Here is an 18,509-nt window from a genome sequence, read left to right as displayed (position 1 = left end):
AAAAGTAACCTCCTACTACTATTAATAATAATAGTAATAACAATAACAACAATAATACTTAATATTAGCAGTAGTATGTTCTACCGTATAAAATAATCTTCCAGTTTCAGGAGTAGTATGAGGCTAAGTTGAGTCCCCAGTGAGTAATATACTACTTATTTAAAGTAGAAGAAACAACTTTCAAAAAATGCTGAAGAACATTTCATTTAGTACTCTCTTTCTCTAGCATTAATGGTAACCTAGGGTTCTTAAAGATTTTTGTGCCTCCCCAAGTATTCAACTCACTACTAGAAGATTCTCTTCTTTCTTTCTTTCTCTCTTCCTTCCTTCCTTCTTTCCTTCCTTCCTTCCTCCCTCCCTCCCTCCTTCTCTCTCTCTTTCTTTCTCTCTCTTTCTTTCTTTTTCTTTTCTTTCCTTCTTCCTTTCTTTCTTTCTTCCTTCCTTCCTTCCTTTTCTTTCTTTCTTTCTTCCCTTCCTTCCTTCCTTCTTTCTTTCTTTCTTCCTTTTTTTATTCAAACAGAAAGTCACAAAAATTATAATCATCCTCCGCAGTTCACTGAGTCCCATGTAATTAATTTTTTTTATTTTGATCTTTTGTTAGCATTTTTATGAATTCGTCAGTTTACCATTAGCATTCTGAAAATGCTTATTCATTCAGTTCAGCAGTATAGTCAGTTACCAGAAACCTGTACTTCCCCAGCTCTGTTTTTTTCCCTCAAGACTGCTTTGGCTATTCGGGGTCTTTTGTGTCTCCATAAAAATTTTAAGATTTTTTCTTCTAGTTCCGTAAAAAATGCCATTGGTAATTTGATAGGGATTGCATTGAATCTGTAGATTGCTTTGGGTAGTATAGTCATTTTCACAATATTGATTCTTCCAATCCAAGAACATGGTATATCTCTCCATCTGTTGGCATCATCTTTAATTTCTTTCATCAGTGTCTTATAGTTTTCTGCATATAGGTCTTTGGTCTCCCTAGGTAGGTTTAATCCTAGGTATTTTATTCTTTTTGTTGCAGTGGTATATGGGAGTGTTTCCTTAATTTCTCTTTCAGATTTTTCATCATTAGTGTATAGGAATGCAAGAGATTTCTGTGCATTAATTTTGTATCCTGCAACTTTACCAAATTCATTGATTAGCTCTAGGAGTTTTCTGGTGGCATATTTAGGATTCTCTATGTATAGTATCATGTCATCTGTAAACAGTGACAGTTTTACTTCTTCTTTTCCAATTTGTATTCCTTTTATTTCTTTTTCTTCTCTGATTGCCGTGGCTAGGGCTTCCAAAACTACGTTGAATAATAGTGGTGAGAGTGAGCAACCTTGTCTTGTTCCTGGTCTTAGAGGAAATGCTTTCAGTTTTTCACTATTGAGAATGATGTTTGCTGTGGGTTTGTCGTATATGGCCTTTATTATGTTGAGGTAGGTTCCCTCTATGCCCACTTTCTGGAGAGTTTTTTTAATCATAAATGGGTGTTGAATTTTGTCAGAAGCTTTTTCTGCATCTATTGAGATGATCACATGGTTTTTATTCTTCAATTTGTTAATATGGTGTATCACATTGATTGATTTGCATATATTGAAGAATCCTTGCATCCCGGGGTAAATCCCACTTGATCATGGTGTATGATCCTTTTAATGTGTTGTTGGATTTTGTGTGCTAGTGTTTGGTGAGGATTTTTGCATCTATATTCATCAGTGATATTGGTCTGTAATTTTCTTTCTTTGTAGTATCTTTCCCTGGTTTTGGTATCAGGGTGATGGTGGCCTCATAGAGTGAGTTTGTGAGTGTTCCTTAATCCACAATTTTTTGGAAGAGTTTGAGAAGGATGGGTGTTAGCTCTTCTCTAAATGTTTGATAGAATTCACCTGTGAAGCCATCTGGTCCTGGACTTTTGTTTGTTGGAAGATTTTTTTTTTTTTCTGTGGTACGCGGGCCTCTCACTGTTGTGGCCTCTCCCATTGCGGAGCACAGGCTCCGGACACACAGGCGTAGCGGCCGTGGCTCACGGGCCCAGCCGCTCCATGGCATGCGGGATCTTCCTGGACCGGGGCATGAACCCGTGTACCCTGCATCGTCAGGCGGACTCTCAACCAGTGCGCCACCAGGGAAACCCTGTTGGAAGATTTTTAATCACAGTTTCAATTTCATTACTTGTGATTGGTCTGTTCCTATTTTCTATTTCTTCCTGGTTCAATCTTGGAAGGTTATACCTTTCTAAGAATTTGTCCGTTTCTTCCAGGTTGTCCATTTTATTGGCATAGAGTTGCTTGTAGTAGTCCCTTAGGATGCTTTGTATTTCTGCGGTGTCTGTTGTAACTTCTCCTTTTTCATTTCTAATTTTATTGATTTGAGTCCTCTCCCTCTTTTTCTTGATGAGTCTGGCTAAGCGTTTATCACTTTTGTTTATCTTCTCAAAGAACTAGCTTTTAGTTTTTTTTTGTTTTTTTTTTTTGTTTTTTTTTTTGCGGTACGCGGGCCTCTCACTGTTGTGGTCTCTCCCGTTGCGGAGCACAGGCTCCGGACGTGCAGGCTCAGCGGCCATGGCTCACGGGCCCAGCAGCTCCGCGGCATGTGGGATCTTCCCGGACCGGGGCACGAACCCATGTCCCCTGCATCGGCAGGCGGACTCTCAACCACTGCGCCACCAGGGAAGCCCCTGGCCAACACATTTTTAAAGATTCCTAGTCTTCCAGGTAATCAGAGGAAATAGGTAAAACTTTTAAAGTTGTATAACATTAAATATTGGCCAGGATATAGGAAAATGGGAACTCTCCTTCATTGTTGGTGGGGGTATAAATAGGTACAAGTGAAGGACACTTGGCAGTATGTATTAAAATAATAAAAAAGTACATTATGGTCCCAGCAGTACTATAAAAACACTCAACATATATACAGGGAGATAAGTATCAGAATATACATGCAGCAATGCTTATAATAAAATTTGGAGGAATCTAAATGACCCTCATTAGGGGAATGACTAAATTGTAATATTTTTATATTAGAATGCTATATATTACTGTTTATAAGGAGACAGGTTAAGTTTCTCTTTATGGGCCTGAAAGCTTCCTGACCCTCATTATATAAGCAATATTTTTTCCTTCTTTCACAGAAGAAAGGTAGAATTAAATTGTAACATTGGCAATTTACAGCAAGATTTGTGTGCTGTTTTCAAGAAAATGGATACTCCTGTGAGAAGTCTTTGTTCATAAAAACATGTTTTTCTGTTGTTTAATGTATCTATTGGGTTGGCCAAAAAGTTCGTTCGAGTTTGTCCATAAGATGGTACAGAAAAACATGAACAAACTTTCTGGCCAGCCCAATATTAGAAAATAAGAGGGAAGCACCCCTTAGTGCCTCAAAGGAAATAAGAAAATTAAGACTGAATATCACCTGGGTTCCAAGTTTCTGCCATGGGAAGGAAATCAATACTGTGCTGTCTTGACTATTGTAATTGTAAAGTAATTTTGAAGATCATTTTTCAGCACATATAATATGTTGTTTCAATGTCTTCTGGCTTACATACTTAATTTTTGATGTTCTATTAACCTTACTATTGTTCCTGTGTATGTAATGTGTCATTTTGCTCTGGCTGCTCTTAAGAATTTTTATCTTTGGATGTCAGAGTTTAAGTGTAAAGGAGTGATTTTCTTTGTGTTTTCCTATTTGAGTAACTTCTTGGATCTATAAATTGATGTTTTCCACCAAATTTGGGATGCTTTTTGCCATAATTTCAGCAAATATTTTTTCTGGTTTTTTCACTCCTTTGCAGGGATTTCAATTACATGTATGTTGGACTTGTTTAAATTGACCTGCAGATTTCTTTGGTTCCTTCTTCTTTTTTTTTTTCTCTTTTGTTTTTCAGATTTGGTAATTTCTATTGGTATATCTATATGTGCACTGATAGTTTCTTTCACTTTCTTCAAGTTGCTGTTGAGCACACCAAGCAAATTTTGTTTCAGTTATTGTACTTTTTATCTCTAGAATTTTCTCTTTAGAGTGTCCACTTTTCAGTTCTCATTCTTCTATTAAGTCACTGATAACATAGTTTCCTTTAATTCATTGAACACATTTTAGTTTAGTTCTTTGACTGTATTTATAGCAGATGCTTTGATGTTCTGTCTGATAAATCTAACATGTAGGTCCACTTGGTGACATTTTCTATTGACTGCTTTTTATTCTAAGAAGGGGTCACAGTCTTTTTTCTTTGGCTGTCTAGTAATTTTTGGATGAAACCCAGACATTTCAGGTAATATTTTATAGCAACTCCAGTTTTTTCTCATGTTCTTCTGAGGAACATTGGTTTTTATTTCTAGTAGGCAGGTACCTTGCCTAGATTCCAACTTCATAGTTTGTTTCCTTGGTGGTATGCATTGGATATCTGTTCTTATAGTTTCACTTTGCTGTTTTTTTTAGCTTGGCTTTTGTAAGCCTTCCCTCTGCCTGCCAAATTTGGCAGTCAGCCAAGCATTTGGGGGAGATATGGAGCTTATTTTTGTGGATTCCTTTTTCCTAGGGATTTTCATGAATTTTCCAGTTGTTCTGACAGGTTTTGGCTTTGTATACTTAACATTTCAAGCCTGTTCAGCTTCAGTTTTCTGCCACTTAAACTATACACAGTTGTAGAGTGCACTCAGTTTAGCAAACCTTCAGACGCATAGCTCTGATTCTTTATAGCTCAATCTTTCTAATATATTTCTTTCTGTTTTCTGTCTGTGTTTTTGATAGACCCCCTGGAATCTTCCCCATGCTTGCATAGTTTTGCTGTCAGCTAGGGGTTTTGGCTATTTATGCTCTCAGTTGTTTCCAGGAATTCCTCCTTTAAATATCTAGCTGTTTTCCCAGCTCTGAATTCTAATCTCTGGCACCTTTAGTCACTTCTATAGTCATGAAACTTGGGCCAGTAAACCACAAACTTAATTCATACCCTTCTTATTGCAGTTCTTTTAAAACTAAATGTTCCTCCAGCCTCTATTTTTTGGACACTTTCCAGTGCCTTTAAACACTATTTAAATTTTTTTATTTAATATTTAATGTTTGTTATTTAAGGGGTTCACATGATAAGTTGCATCTCCCCCATTACTGGAAGTTGTAGGACCTTGAATAACCACAAACTTGCAATTCTTACCCTTCTTGTTGCAGTTCTTCTAACATTAAATTCTCCTCCAGCTTGTGTCTGCTTTTTGGATGCTTTCCAGTGTCTTTACATAGTTATGTTTTAAAATTTTTACCTAATATTTTGTAGTTGTTACCTGTTGGAGTTCACAGTATTACTTTTGTAATACTAGAAGTTGCAAGGCCTTGAAAAGCTATAGTTAGCTAATTTTAAGAAAAAGATCATTGAATACCCTGGTTTATCACTTGACTGTGAAGGACAAGTGCCGTATATATGAAAGAACTGTTGCCCCTATCAAGTTCTCACAAATGTTACTTATCTTGTGTTTGAAAGTCTATAGCTCTGTTTTAGGCCAGTTAGTGTCAACATCAACTACTTGCTATTATTTGCTAACATTTGGTTGAATCTCTTTATTTTAATACTTAGTTGGTTATTTGGTATTGTGAAAGTCAGTATCTAGTAATTCTTCAGAAATTTAACAATTTAACTTCAGCCCTTATATCTTGCCCTGTAAAGAGACATGGGTATAGGACCAAATAGTGCCAGTTGGCCCATGCCCTACGCTTCAGGGAGCTTCATTGTTGGTGATTATTTAGTGGCAAATGTATGTAGGGAACTGAGATCCGGTCTCATCAGAAATGCAGCTGTATCTTTTATATCATTTTCTAAGAGACATTTTCCAACAATTATGATAGTTGTTATTTACTTATAGATTCTCATTGGTGGCAAGTTGGTTTCATGAACCAGGATATGTTCATTGTTCAACCCAAACTTTTGGTTTATATGGCAATTCTCTTTTCCCAAAGAGCTGAGTGAGATACTGTCATTGAATGATCATAAGTATTTTTACTGCGTATTAAAAAAAGATTCTTGGAATGGGAGAAAATATTTGCAAATGATACGACAGGCAAAGGTTTAATCTCCAAAATATATAAACAGCTCATACAACTGACCAACAAAAAAATAAACAACCCAATCGAAAAATGGGCAAAAGAGCTTACTAGACATTTCTCCAAAGAAGATCTACAGATGGCCAGTAGGACCTTGAAAAGCTGCCCAACATCACTAAATTATTAGAGAAACGCAAATCAAAACTACAATGAGGGATCACCTCATACCAGTCAGAATGGCCATCATCAAAAAATCTACAAACAATAAATGCTGGAGAGGGTGTGGAGAAAAGGGAACCCTCTTGCACTGTTGGTGGGAATGTAAATTGATATAGCCACTATGGAGAACAGTATGGAGGTTCCTTAAAAAACTAAAACTAGAACTACCATATGACCCAGCAATGCCACTACTGGGCCTATAACCTGAGAAAACCATAATTCAAAAAGAGTCATGTACCACAATGTTCATTGCAGCTCTATTTACAATAGCCAGGACATGGAAGCAACCTAAGTGTCCATCAACAGATGAATGGATAAAGAAGATGTGGCACATATATACAATGGAATATTACTCGCCATAAAAAGAAACAAAATTGAGTTATTTGTAGTGTGGTGGATGGACCTAGAGTCTGTCATACAGAGTGAAGTAAGTCAGAAAGAGAAAAACAAATACCGTATGCTAACACATATATATGGAATCTAAAAAAAAAAAAAAAGGTTCTGAAGAACCTAGGGGCAGGACAGGAATAAAGACGCAGACCTACTAGAGAATGGACTTGAAGACATGGGGAGGGGGAAGGGTAAGCTGGCATGAAGTGAGAGAGTGGCATGGACTTATATATACTACCAAATGTAAAATCGATAGCTAGTGGGAAGCAGCCGCATAGCACAGGGAGATCAGCTCTGTGCTTTCTGACCACCTAGAGGGGTGGGATAAGGAGGGTGGGAGGGAGGGAGATGCAAGAGGGAAGAGGTATGGGGATATATGTATAGCTGATTCACTTTGTTATAAAGCAGAAACTAACACACCATTGTAAAGCAATTATACTCCAATAAAGATGTTAAAAAAAACCCAACTCCAATGAGGTACCACCTCACACTGGTCAGAATGGGCATCATTAAAAAGTCTACAAATAACAAATGCTGGAGAGGGTGTGGAGAAAAGGGAACCCTACAACACTGTTGGTGGGAATGTAAGTTGGTACAGCCTCTATGGAAAACAGTGAGGAGGCTCCTCAGAAAGCTGAAAATAGAGTTACCATATGATCCAGCAGTCCCACTCCTGGGAATATACCTAGACAAAACTATAGTTCAGAAAGATACATGCACCCCTATATTCATAGCAGCACTGTTCACAATAACCAAAATATGGAAACAACCTAAATGTCCATCGACAGGTGAATGGATAAAGATGTGGTACATGTATACAATGGAATACTACTCAACCATAAAAAATAATGAAATAATGCCATTTGCAGCAACATGGATGCAACTAGAGATTATCATACTAAGTGAAGTAAGTCAGAAAGAGAAAGACAAATACCATATGATATCACTTATATGTGAAATCTAAAATATGGCACAAATAAGTTTATCTACAAAACAAAAACTGACTCATAGATATAGAGAACAGACTTGTGGTTGCCAAGGGTCGGGGGGAGGGAGAGGGATGGACTGGGAGTTTGGGGTTGGTAGATGCAAACTATTACATTTAGAATCGATAAACAACAGGTCCTACTGTATAGCATGGGGAACTATATTCAATATCCTCTGATAAACCATAATGGAAAAGAATATGAAAGAATGTCTATGTGTGTATAACTGAGTCACTTTGCTGCACAGCAGAGATTGGCACAGCATTGTAAATCACATATACTTCAATAAAAAATAAATAAATAAAAAGATTATTTATGAATTTAGAAATCTTCAATAAAGAAAATATTTTATTGTACAGGTACAGTTACTAGCAAAGAAAATTATCTACTCATATTTAAACCTGCTGGTGAATTCAAAGAACGACTTGGCTCTGGCTCATATTCTCAATATTCCTGATAGAGGGCTTGGAAGAGAAGCCTTCACTGATTTGAAACATGCTGCTCGAGAGAAACAGATGTCTATCTTTTTGGTATGGACATGTTACATTTTCAATATTTATTTTAAAGACTCTCTGAACAGTGGATCCATGTACCTTAATATAGAATTCTTGTAACTATGATAGAGCAACTTTTAAATTGTGAATATGTGTTCTATGTCATGTATTTGAAAATCCATGGTAGTTTTGTTTTTTACTATATATTTTACTATATATATAGTTCATAAGGGAGAATTTCTCTAAAGCTGTGTTTCCCTACATGTGTTCTGCGGAGTGCTAGCCCTGTTAGATTCTCCTTGAATAAATTATTTCCAGATGCAAAAGTTTCTGTTCAATGCTCTTTGAATAAATGTTTCCAAGGGCAAAAAGTTGGAAATCGTGTATACTCTTACTGGATATATGTAATGCATGTATACTTCTTCCAAGAAGTCCTACCATAAAGAAATCTGCTTAAGTTAACCTTGTTATTTAACCTGTCGTTTCCTAAGTTATTTAACTATGGAACTTTCCCCAGATTATTTAAATTTCATATATTTTTCCTTTCTTAGGATATGCTTTGGAAAATACAGCTTTAGAACATTTTGTCTTTGATGGAGATGGCCTAATGTATAGCCATCTTATTATATATGTATTTTTATCGTTGTAAAGGCAAGACCTTTTGAGCTACACATGATCAAATGATCCTAAAATGTGAAAGCTAGATGGGGCTTAGTGATTATCTAGTCTAAACCTTTATTTTACAAATAAAGAAGTTAAGGCTTGGAAGAGTTGAATTAATTGTTCAACTTTGAATAAATCAACACAATTGACACAGAAAAATCCCTTTGTTCCATATAACAATTCCAGTAGCCAGTAGTCAGTCTATTTAAGAATATATTTATTTTTTATAGAATACCACTGTCTAATTCTTTATAGACAGTGATATACTCTTTTTTTATGACCATGCTGTGTGGCTTGCGGGATCGTAGTACCTCGACCAGGGATCGAACCGGAGCCCCCTGCAGTGGCAGTGCAGAGTCCTGACCACTGGACCGCGAGGGAATTCCCAACAATGATATACTCTTATGAACATATTCTTACGCCCTTAATTTGTCCCTAACTTGGCTCCTCAGTCTTAGTCTCCACCTGTGTTGCCATCACTCTTGCTGGCATGAATTCTACATGACAGTTGTTTCTTTGATTATTTGCTTCTGAATGAAAATGTGGCATGAGTTGTAAAAAGTGCTTCTCTTTGCCTGTGTACCTAGAAATATGTAAATGTGCCTAGCTTCATAAAATAAGGTGTAGTTTTAACTTACTAAAGTTAAACATTTAACTTTAAATCATTAAACATAACCAAATTATTTGTTTTAATTCATAGGTGGCTACATCATTTATTAGAACAATAGAGCTTGGAGGGAAAGGATATGCACCATCACCATCTGATCCTTTAAGGACACATATAAAAGGATTGTCTAATTTTATTAATTTCATTGACAAATTGGATGAAATTCTTGGAGAAATACCAAATCCAAGGTATGACAAACGTGTGTTATTAGTCTGTCTTTGAAACTTCACAGAATCAGAGGTAGATTAAAAATTAAGAGCTATTGAAATGACCAAGCATCAGACTAAACTAGGAAGAAGAAACAAAATATCTAGATGAGGGAGGGATAAATTAGGAGTTTGGGGTTAGCAGATACAAACTACTATATATAAAGTAGGTAAACAACAATGTCCTACTATATAGCACAGGGAACTATATTCAATATCCTGTGATAAACTATAATGGAAAAGAATCACTTTACTGTACACCAGAAACTAACATGACATTGTTAATCAACTATACTTCAATTAATAAAATATATAGATTAATAAATTATAATCACATGACCTTTCTCCCTAAATTTCTGCTTATCTGTGATTCTAAAATTTTTGCCAAAGTCAAATGGCATGTTCAAATTAAATTTGACTAGAGAAGAGGGCTTACCATTCATTTTTTTTCTGGAAGAAATAGATTTTTGAGGATTGGAAATGACTGAATAGATAATTTCTTTAAACTTTTTATTTAGCAATAAAGGAAACTCATACCAAGAATGAGTCAGGAAATTGATAAAAATATGATGAATTTTATATTCTGTTTTCTGCTAGGTTTTTTTTTTCATTTTCTTATGCATAAATTTTTGATTCATCTGGAATTTGTTTTTAAATGATAGTGGAATTAAGAGGTGTTTTTAATCAGATAGACCCTTATTTATAATATTGGTATAAATTGGTATAAATTTTATGGTGAGTTAATGTTAGATTAATTTGTGGGGGCAGAAGTGGGTTATATATGCTAGCAGTCATGGGAGATCATTGTCAGTTTGGTGGGTATGCCATAGCATAGTACTAATAAAAATAGCTGGTATTTATTGAACACTTACCATGTATCAGACATTATACTGAACTCTTTATGGGGATTATCATTTGATCATTAAAAACACCTTACATTGTAGTCGCTAGCTAAATACTCAGTTTAGAGAGGAAGAAACTGAAGCACTGGTGTAACTTACCTTAGTCACATTGTTATTAAGTAGCAGAGTTGGGATCTGAATTCACTTCTGACCCAGGAACCCATTCTCTTAATTGCTTTATCTTATTCTATGAAACGTCTTTCCATTTTAAGATTCCAAGAAGAATTTTTTTCAGGATTTTCAGGATTTTATTCTGAATTGTTTCCTTCTGTCTTTTTATATGGATATCTATTACAACGAAGTGAATTCGGAGAAGGGTTTGAATATGACTTATAGTCAATATCAGTGAATTTCTAAATAATATATTGGCCAGCCATTTCTTCTGAGATAGCATATAATTAATTTTAAAGAATACTATATTTTTGGCAAAGCAAAATAGATATATTTTGTTGAAGTCAAATGGTACTATAGACTTACAGTAATAAAATCCTCAGAGGAATTAACTTTTAATATTTTTGTGTGTGTTTATTTCTGTATTTACCTCATTTAAATGAAATTTTTATGCAGCTATTTTAAGAATTTTTATTGAACTATAGTTGATTTATAATATCATGTTAGTTTCAGGTATACAGCGTAGTGATGGAGTATTTTTGCAGTTTATATTCCATTATAGGTTATTATAAGATATTGGGTATAATTTCCTGTGCTATACAGTAAATCCTTGTTGCTTATCTATTTTATGCATAGTAGTTTGTATCTATTAATCCTGTACTCCTAATTTATCCCTCCTCCCTCTCCCCTTTGGTAACCATAAACTAGTTTTCTGTGTCTGTGAGTCTGTTTCTGTTTTGTATATATGTTTATTTGTCTTTATTATTTTAGGTTCCACATATGAGTGATATCATTTAGTATTTGTCTTTCTCTGTCTGACTTACTTCACTAAGCATAATATTCTCTATGTCTACCCACATTGTTGCAAATGGCAATATTTCATTCTTACCTGTTGGATTAAGCACTAGGGTTGCTTCCATGTCTTGGCTTTTGTAAATAGTGCTTCTCTGAATATTGGGGTGCATATATCTTTCCGAATTAGTTTTCATTTTTGCCAGATATATACCCAGGAGTAGAATTGCCAGATCATATGGTAGTTCTATTTTTAGTTTTTTAAGGAACCTCCATACTGTCTTCCATGGTGGCCGTACCAGTTTACATTCCCAGCAACAGTGTTTGAGATTCCCTTATCTCCACATCCTCTCCAACACTTGTTATTTGTAGACTTTTTGATGATAGCCATTCTGACAGGTGTGCGGTGATACCTTATTGTGGTTTTGATTTGCATTTCTCTAATAATTAGCGATGTTGAGCATCTTTTCATGTGCCTGTTAGCCATCTGTATGTCTTGTTTGGAAAAATGTCTATTCAGGTCTTCTGGCCAATTTTTGATTGGTTGATTTGTTTTTTGATACTGAGTTATATGAGCTGTCTGTATCTTGGATATTAAGCCCTTGTTGGTCTATGCAGCTAATTTTGAGTTTCAATTTTAGGCATTATTTATTAACTTCCTACCATGGAAGATGAGGATTTGCCACCCACTCACCAACCTCCCAATACTCCTCTTTTCCTCTCCCCCTCCTACCACACACACAGACACATACACACACTTCTCTTCTTCTCTCCTTCTAATATAGTTATACAACAGTATCAAGTTAAATCATATTTTAGAGTTTACATTATTATAACTCTGTAATTATTGCCTACAGCTAAGCTATATTATATACTGTTATTATACTTTCTTTCTTGTATACATTTTTGGTTTTTTCTAGAGTCAATGATTATCTACTTTTTTCTCTTGCTTTGCTTCTTATATATTTATTATCAATTCTTTATCAAGTTTGCCAATGAAAATATACAGTTTCTTCTTTTTTATTAGGTCATCTATCAGTTCTGATTTGTGCCCTTGAAGACATTCCTTCTGGAGAGTCATCTATCTTCTTCACTCAGTCTGTATACTTTTGCTTGCTAGACCTGTTTCAGAGTGTCAGCCATGAAGCTTCATCACCGTGTGAATTTTCTTTGCCTCTGCCTTGTTTTCAGGATTCCATGACTTTATTTTTAATTGGTTAAACCCCTTATTTTGCTCAAGTAGCTTTCTGAGAAAAAGTAAATGGGAGATAAATATCATTATTCTCACATTTGATTGTATGTGATCTTATGCTTCATTTATTTCTCCAAGGTTATTTAATTTATATGATCATTTTTTATCTGCTTCCTGGATAGTCTTTGTTTTATCTAGTTGAATGTTTTTCTTTTTGTTTCTGTTGCCCTCTTTCATATTAAAGGTGTTCCTAAAATGTAGGGTGATTCTGGACTGTTGTTTCATATTTAGGAATGAGACCCTATAAAGCTGATTAGCAGCTCTATACAGTGGACTTCATTATAGCATAGTAGCCACTTGGCTCTTTTTTTGGGAATTCTCCAAATGTGAATAATTGCAGGTCTTTTCTTTGGAACTTACCCCCAAATTTCCATAATGGCATCCTTTAGTCTCTTTCTGAAAGCAGTAAGTCTGGCTAGCAATATTCTGGGATTTGAGGGAGGGTAGGTTGATGCTGAGCCTCCCAGTTCAATATGTAGACTTTTGCTCAGTCCCTCTGTTTTCAGTCATTGGTATCTATAGGTCTGGAGCCTCTTTGGCGTAGTTTCTTCAGAGTAATCCTGCCTTCTATGCTGAGGTGACAGAAGTGCGCTAGCCTGATTGCTCAGAATAAGAGAGGAGATTCAGGGGTCTAAGTGTTCCTCACATAGACTGTCAACCAGCTTTCTTATTTGCAATGACACCTTCACCATAGCCTTCAGTATTGCCTTCAGTTTCTGAGATTACTTCTTATTGGTGTATCTTTTAGCAGTTAACTTATGTTGTAGCTTTCTGTGTTCTGGGTAGTCAGTTATCACCTTTCCATCTGCTCTTTGTCTTTCTGTACTTTCATGATATGTCTCTGCTCTCGACTCTTGTCTCCTCTCCCATTCTGTTTTTCTTTATGGATTTAAAACATTTTCATTTTTGTCACTTTAGTGGCACTTTAGGAGGGAGCAGATATAAGTGCACATATTCAATCCAATGTAATTTGTTATAATTACATTCCTTTTTGGAGGAATTTCTAGTTGAGGTAAGTTAACAGAGTAAAAGTACATCCATACATACACTTTTGTACAAAAGGGTAGAAGTACGTTTTAGAGGCACCTAGGGTACACTTCAGTTCTTCAATTTAGCAGCCATCTATTTTGAATATCCTGTTTGGTCATAATGAGCAATTACTCTGTGTTCTAGAGACTATACTGAAGAAGTGGGTGTTTAAATAGTCCATCTGAGCAATCTCTATTTTCTTCTGTAAGGTGATTTTTGCATATGTTAAGTATATATGCATTTCATGATTATAAATAGTAAAGTTATCAAAAACTTACAACATGTATTCTATTTACGTAATAATGGAAAGATGTACAGAGGAAGGGACAATTGACCTCGTTTGTGGGAGCCGGGGATAAGAGTGTCAGGAGTGTTTACCTGGATGTTTGTTAATGGTTGAGCTTAAGGATGAACTTGAAGGAGTTAACCAGACATGGAGAATGGTGGTGAAATGAAGTCCAGATGGGGAGAAGGGAGGATATTTCCTATAGTATGGGTAACCTATTGGGACAGTGTTTCATTGGTTATTCATTTTGTCTCATAATTTCAACTTCTACTAGTCCTTTAGCCACAGTCTATAAAGATTATAAGAAAAAACAAATCATCTTCTGTTTTTGTCAGTTCCTTCCTTTTATAGCTCAAATTCTTGAAAAAATACTTTTATTCCACTTCCCAATTTCTAATGATTTAAAATATCTTGAATATGTCTCATGAGGCTGTAAACTCTATGAGGGCTTTATTGATTTTCTTCACTAATATTCCCTAGCCCAGCACAGTTTCTGGCACAGAGTAGGCACTCAATACTAATTTACTTGTCTGTGTTCAACTGACTCACACTTATTCACTTTTCCACTCTACTGAAGCTGTTCTGCGAAAGATCATTTATGATCTTCTAGTTGGCATAGCCTCTGGTCTCTTTTGAGTCCTGAAGTTTGATCATTTTCTCTTTTAGAGCTCTTTTCCCCATAACTTCTGAGATTTTGTTTTCTTATTTTCTACTTACCTCTCTGACTGCATATATGCAAATTCTAAATCCATATTTCAGTGAAATCCAAACTCTTTCCTGAGTTTCCAAAATATATCTTTATGTACCTATAGGTTGTTACATCAAATGAAACTCAAAACTTAGCATCTCCCAAACTAAATCTTCATCTTTCCCTGTGTACCTGCTTGATGGGTACCTCCTCCCAAAGTACCCAGCTTGATGAAGCCTTTCTGCCTCCAGCTGCCCAAGCAGAAATTTGGAACGTATCTTTTTATTATTATTATTATTTTAGTACATCTTTATTGGCGTATAATTGCTTCACAGTACTGTGTTAGTTTCTGTTGTACAACAAAATGAATCAGCCATATGCATACCTATATCCCCATATCCCCTCCCTCTTGAACCTCCCTCCCATCCTCCGTATCCCACCTCTCTAGGTTGTCGCAAAGCACTGAACTGATCTCCCTGTGCTATGCGGCTGCTTCCCACTAGCTATCTATTTTACATTTGGTAGTATATATATGTCCACGCCACTCTCTCACTTTGTCCCAGCTTACCCTTCCCCCTCCCCGTGTCCTCAAGTCCATTCTCCCTTTCTCTGTCCCTTCATTCACTAAGATCCATCAATTCTTCTTACTTAACATTTTTGATATTCTTTATCTCTATTCCTATAGCTACTATCTTATTTCCATTTTTTTATGGAAAGTCTGTTTTCAGACTTTCATCCTTTCTTGCCTGGACTTTTTTTACTTATCTCCAAGTTGTTCATTCTGCCTCCAGTCTTTGAGTTGCCCCATCCTGTTGTCCTCACTGCTGCCAGTGGTCTTTTCAAAACAGCAGATGTTACCGCCATAATTAAAACCCTTCAATAATTCCATATTAGGTACAGGATAAAAATCCAGAAACCTCAGTATGGTGTACAAATCCTATACTCTCTACCTCCTGATTGTATCTCACCCTGGCCTCTGTCCCTCAACCTTAAAACTCAGAGATAAAAATGTATTTAACCCTTGTAGCTGAGTGTAAGTTTGTACTAATTGTCTTATAATAGGGTGGTGGTGGTGGTAGGGAATCACAATAATCTTTGAGTCCAAGGAATGGTGGGGAATAGACAGACAGGGGAGGAATCCAAATCACACTTACCTCTCTGCTGCCAGCTTTTCATCAGACCATCTTAGCTATAGTATGGCTGCATTTCTACACTTTGCCAGTAGGTGCCACCATAAAATACATACTATACTTTCACCTGAAAAACATCTTAAATTAGGAGTTTCAGGTTACATAAATTAGTTAGTACCCTGTTGTTCAAATGTTTAAAATTCTGTATTTCAGTTTTATTACATAACAACTTTTTAGTACACACCTGCATTATATTTATTGGACTAAATATTATGCATTTATAGAATGTTAAGTCTAGCTGAATTATCCAGTCCAGAATCCTAGTGTTACATTTCTCATTTTAAATATATCAGAATCATTTTTGATACATTTCATGTAGTACCTTTAATCACATTTAATTTTTAAATATATAATTTATTTAGCAAATAGTTATCAAATTCTTAAAGATGGTAGGGAAAAGACAAGTCATTCTATATAGTAAAGATAGTCAATAATTCATTAAAATATTACCCATTATTTGTATTATTGCTTATTGTTCTCTTTCAGTCACTGTGTTTTGATTCAGTCGTGGGGATTTAATTGTGTTTTTCCTCACTAGCTTCATTTTTCTGTTTCTGCCCCAGAGCTTTAATGTGATGCATTTAGCAGTCAGGAACTTCAGTTAACCTCTTTCTCACCTAAATTCTTCTATTAATGTTTATCCAGAGTAGTCATATCTTCTGGGATGCTTTCCTGAAGACCTTCTTCTCTTACCTCCCCACTTAAATCCCCTCTATACCTTTGGTATCTCATTGTATCAACTGATCAATCATGACCTCTTAAAAAGAAATCTTTTATTCATTTTGTATCCCCAGTGTCTATGACAAATGTCCTGGCATCATTTGGGTTAAAACTTCAGGAGTTTCTAGGCTCTAGAGGCAAGAATTTGAATTATGCTATGTTGGTGAGCAGGTATTTGAAGAGCTAACGTTGGCTCTTGTAGTGAACGTATAGTAATAGACTAGTCAAAGCACTGGTGTTTGCAGTATTTTGCTAAGGGTCAAAATGCTGAGCTTGGCAAGCAACTGAAATACAAATCTTATGAATTTTTCCTAAATACAGTTCATTCAGGGGATTATATCATCTTTAAAATTTAGAATATTTGTTATTGTAGAAGGAATGGGAAAAGAGGGCAAAGGTGACTTTTACCTTTAATAGTACTGAAAGCTTTTTTTTTCTTTTTTGTTCTTATAACTCATACTGTGACACTCTTTCATATTTGATTATCCTTCTGAATCTTTTCCAAAACTCTTCCATTAGAGATTACTTCCCAGAAAAAGCACATAGTGTTAACTATGTTTTCATTTTGGCTACATTTCATCCAATTATTTTCTGTGTTTTTAATTGAAAATTAAGAAAAAGCCAGTTGGAAAAGAGTGCCTGTTTACATAAAATAATTCTTAAGAGTCCATTCAGACTTCTGATTACAGATGTATAGCAGGCTAGGTCCCCTGATTGACCCTTCCATTGAAAATAATTAATACTGCTGGACAACATATTTATAAAGTACTTAAATGCATTGATGAGTAGGTGAATGTAATGAAAATAGGCCAAAAACTGGGGGAAGGAAGAAAGCCAGAAAGGGAAGTCAAGAAGGGAAGCCAGCTTTTATTTTGAAAGAACTTGCTGAATTTGGTGATCTGGAGGGTCTGTTCTTATAGTCACTAAAGTCTGAGGGAGCAGGGGACAAAGCCCAGGGACTGCCCAAGGTGAGGTGTCTGTTGGGACATACCCAACCTGTAGGGCTACTGCCCTTTCAGCATAAAATGAACTAAGAATGAAGTTCTAAAACATAAAGCCTGGCAATAAGGCAGTGAGGATGAGAACTATTCATAATTTCCTTTATGCTACTATAAAAGCCACAGAGAGGTTAAATAGCATATTCAAGGTAGAAAGTGAGGGAGTTGTGATGTGTGCTTAGGTTGTCTGACTCCATAGCCAGACATAGCCAGACCACACCACCTTCTCATTAGACACTGTGCAGCCTTTCCAGGGATACCTCTAGGGATGGAGATCTCTTAACTTCAAAAAAGAGCCCTCTTTTATTGTTGGACACCTTTAATGTCTTCCTTGTAATGGACCAAAATCCTTCCTCCTTCTCACATTGGTTTTAGGTCAGCCTTCTAGAGCAGGAACTGCAACCCAAATTTATTGAGGTTCAGGCTCAGTATAAAGAAACAATTGATTTCATGTTTTCAAAATTACTTGTCTGTTGGCCATAATTGGTCCAGTCTCTGGTTTCCTTTAGATTAGTGTTAACTAGTTTAATTTCCTCTTCCATATAATAACCCTTCTCATGTTAGAGTGCAATATCATGTATTTAAGGTCAGTCTCCTTCCTTACCACCTTCTTCCTAGCCGAGAACAAACACTGTGTTCTTGGACAAGCTATTAAACCTTTTTGAGACTCAATTTTTTCATCTGTAATTTACGGGTAATAATACTTATTGAATTGGTTTAAAGGTTAAGTTATGTAACCTTATCATTAATATACAGGAATGCTAGAGATTTCTGTGCATTAATTTTGTATACTGCTACTTTACCAAATTCATTGCTAAGACAGTCTCTTCAATAAGTGGTGCTGGGAAAACTGGACAGCTACATGTAAAAGAATGAAATTAGAAAACTCCCGAACACCATACACAAAAAT

General features: G+C 35.7%; 1 protein-coding gene across 25 annotated transcripts in view; it reads left to right on the top strand.

Moving 5' to 3' along the window:
• The window catches only part of PARPBP (PARP1 binding protein), a gene marked incomplete at both ends in the record, with an annotated part of 67,812 nt that overhangs the window by 29,151 nt on the left and 20,152 nt on the right, over nt 1-18,509 (top strand). For 16 of the 25 annotated variants that reach the window (XM_079715759.1, XM_079715751.1, XM_079715757.1 and 13 more), the window contains 2 exons: nt 7,961-8,131; nt 9,459-9,613. In XM_079715759.1, the coding sequence (XP_079571885.1) occupies nt 7,961-8,131; nt 9,459-9,613 (326 nt within the window). The remainder of the gene's footprint in view (nt 1-7,960; nt 8,132-9,458; nt 9,614-18,509) is intronic. The other 9 variants (XM_079715755.1, XM_079715752.1, XM_079715773.1 and 6 more) reach the window with 2 other exon arrangements.

Source organism: Hyperoodon ampullatus (genome assembly GCF_949752795.1).
Source record: "Hyperoodon ampullatus genome assembly, chromosome: 11".
Taxonomy (NCBI): Eukaryota; Metazoa; Chordata; class Mammalia; order Artiodactyla; family Ziphiidae; genus Hyperoodon; species Hyperoodon ampullatus.
This window is presented reverse-complemented; position numbering and strand designations above follow the sequence as displayed.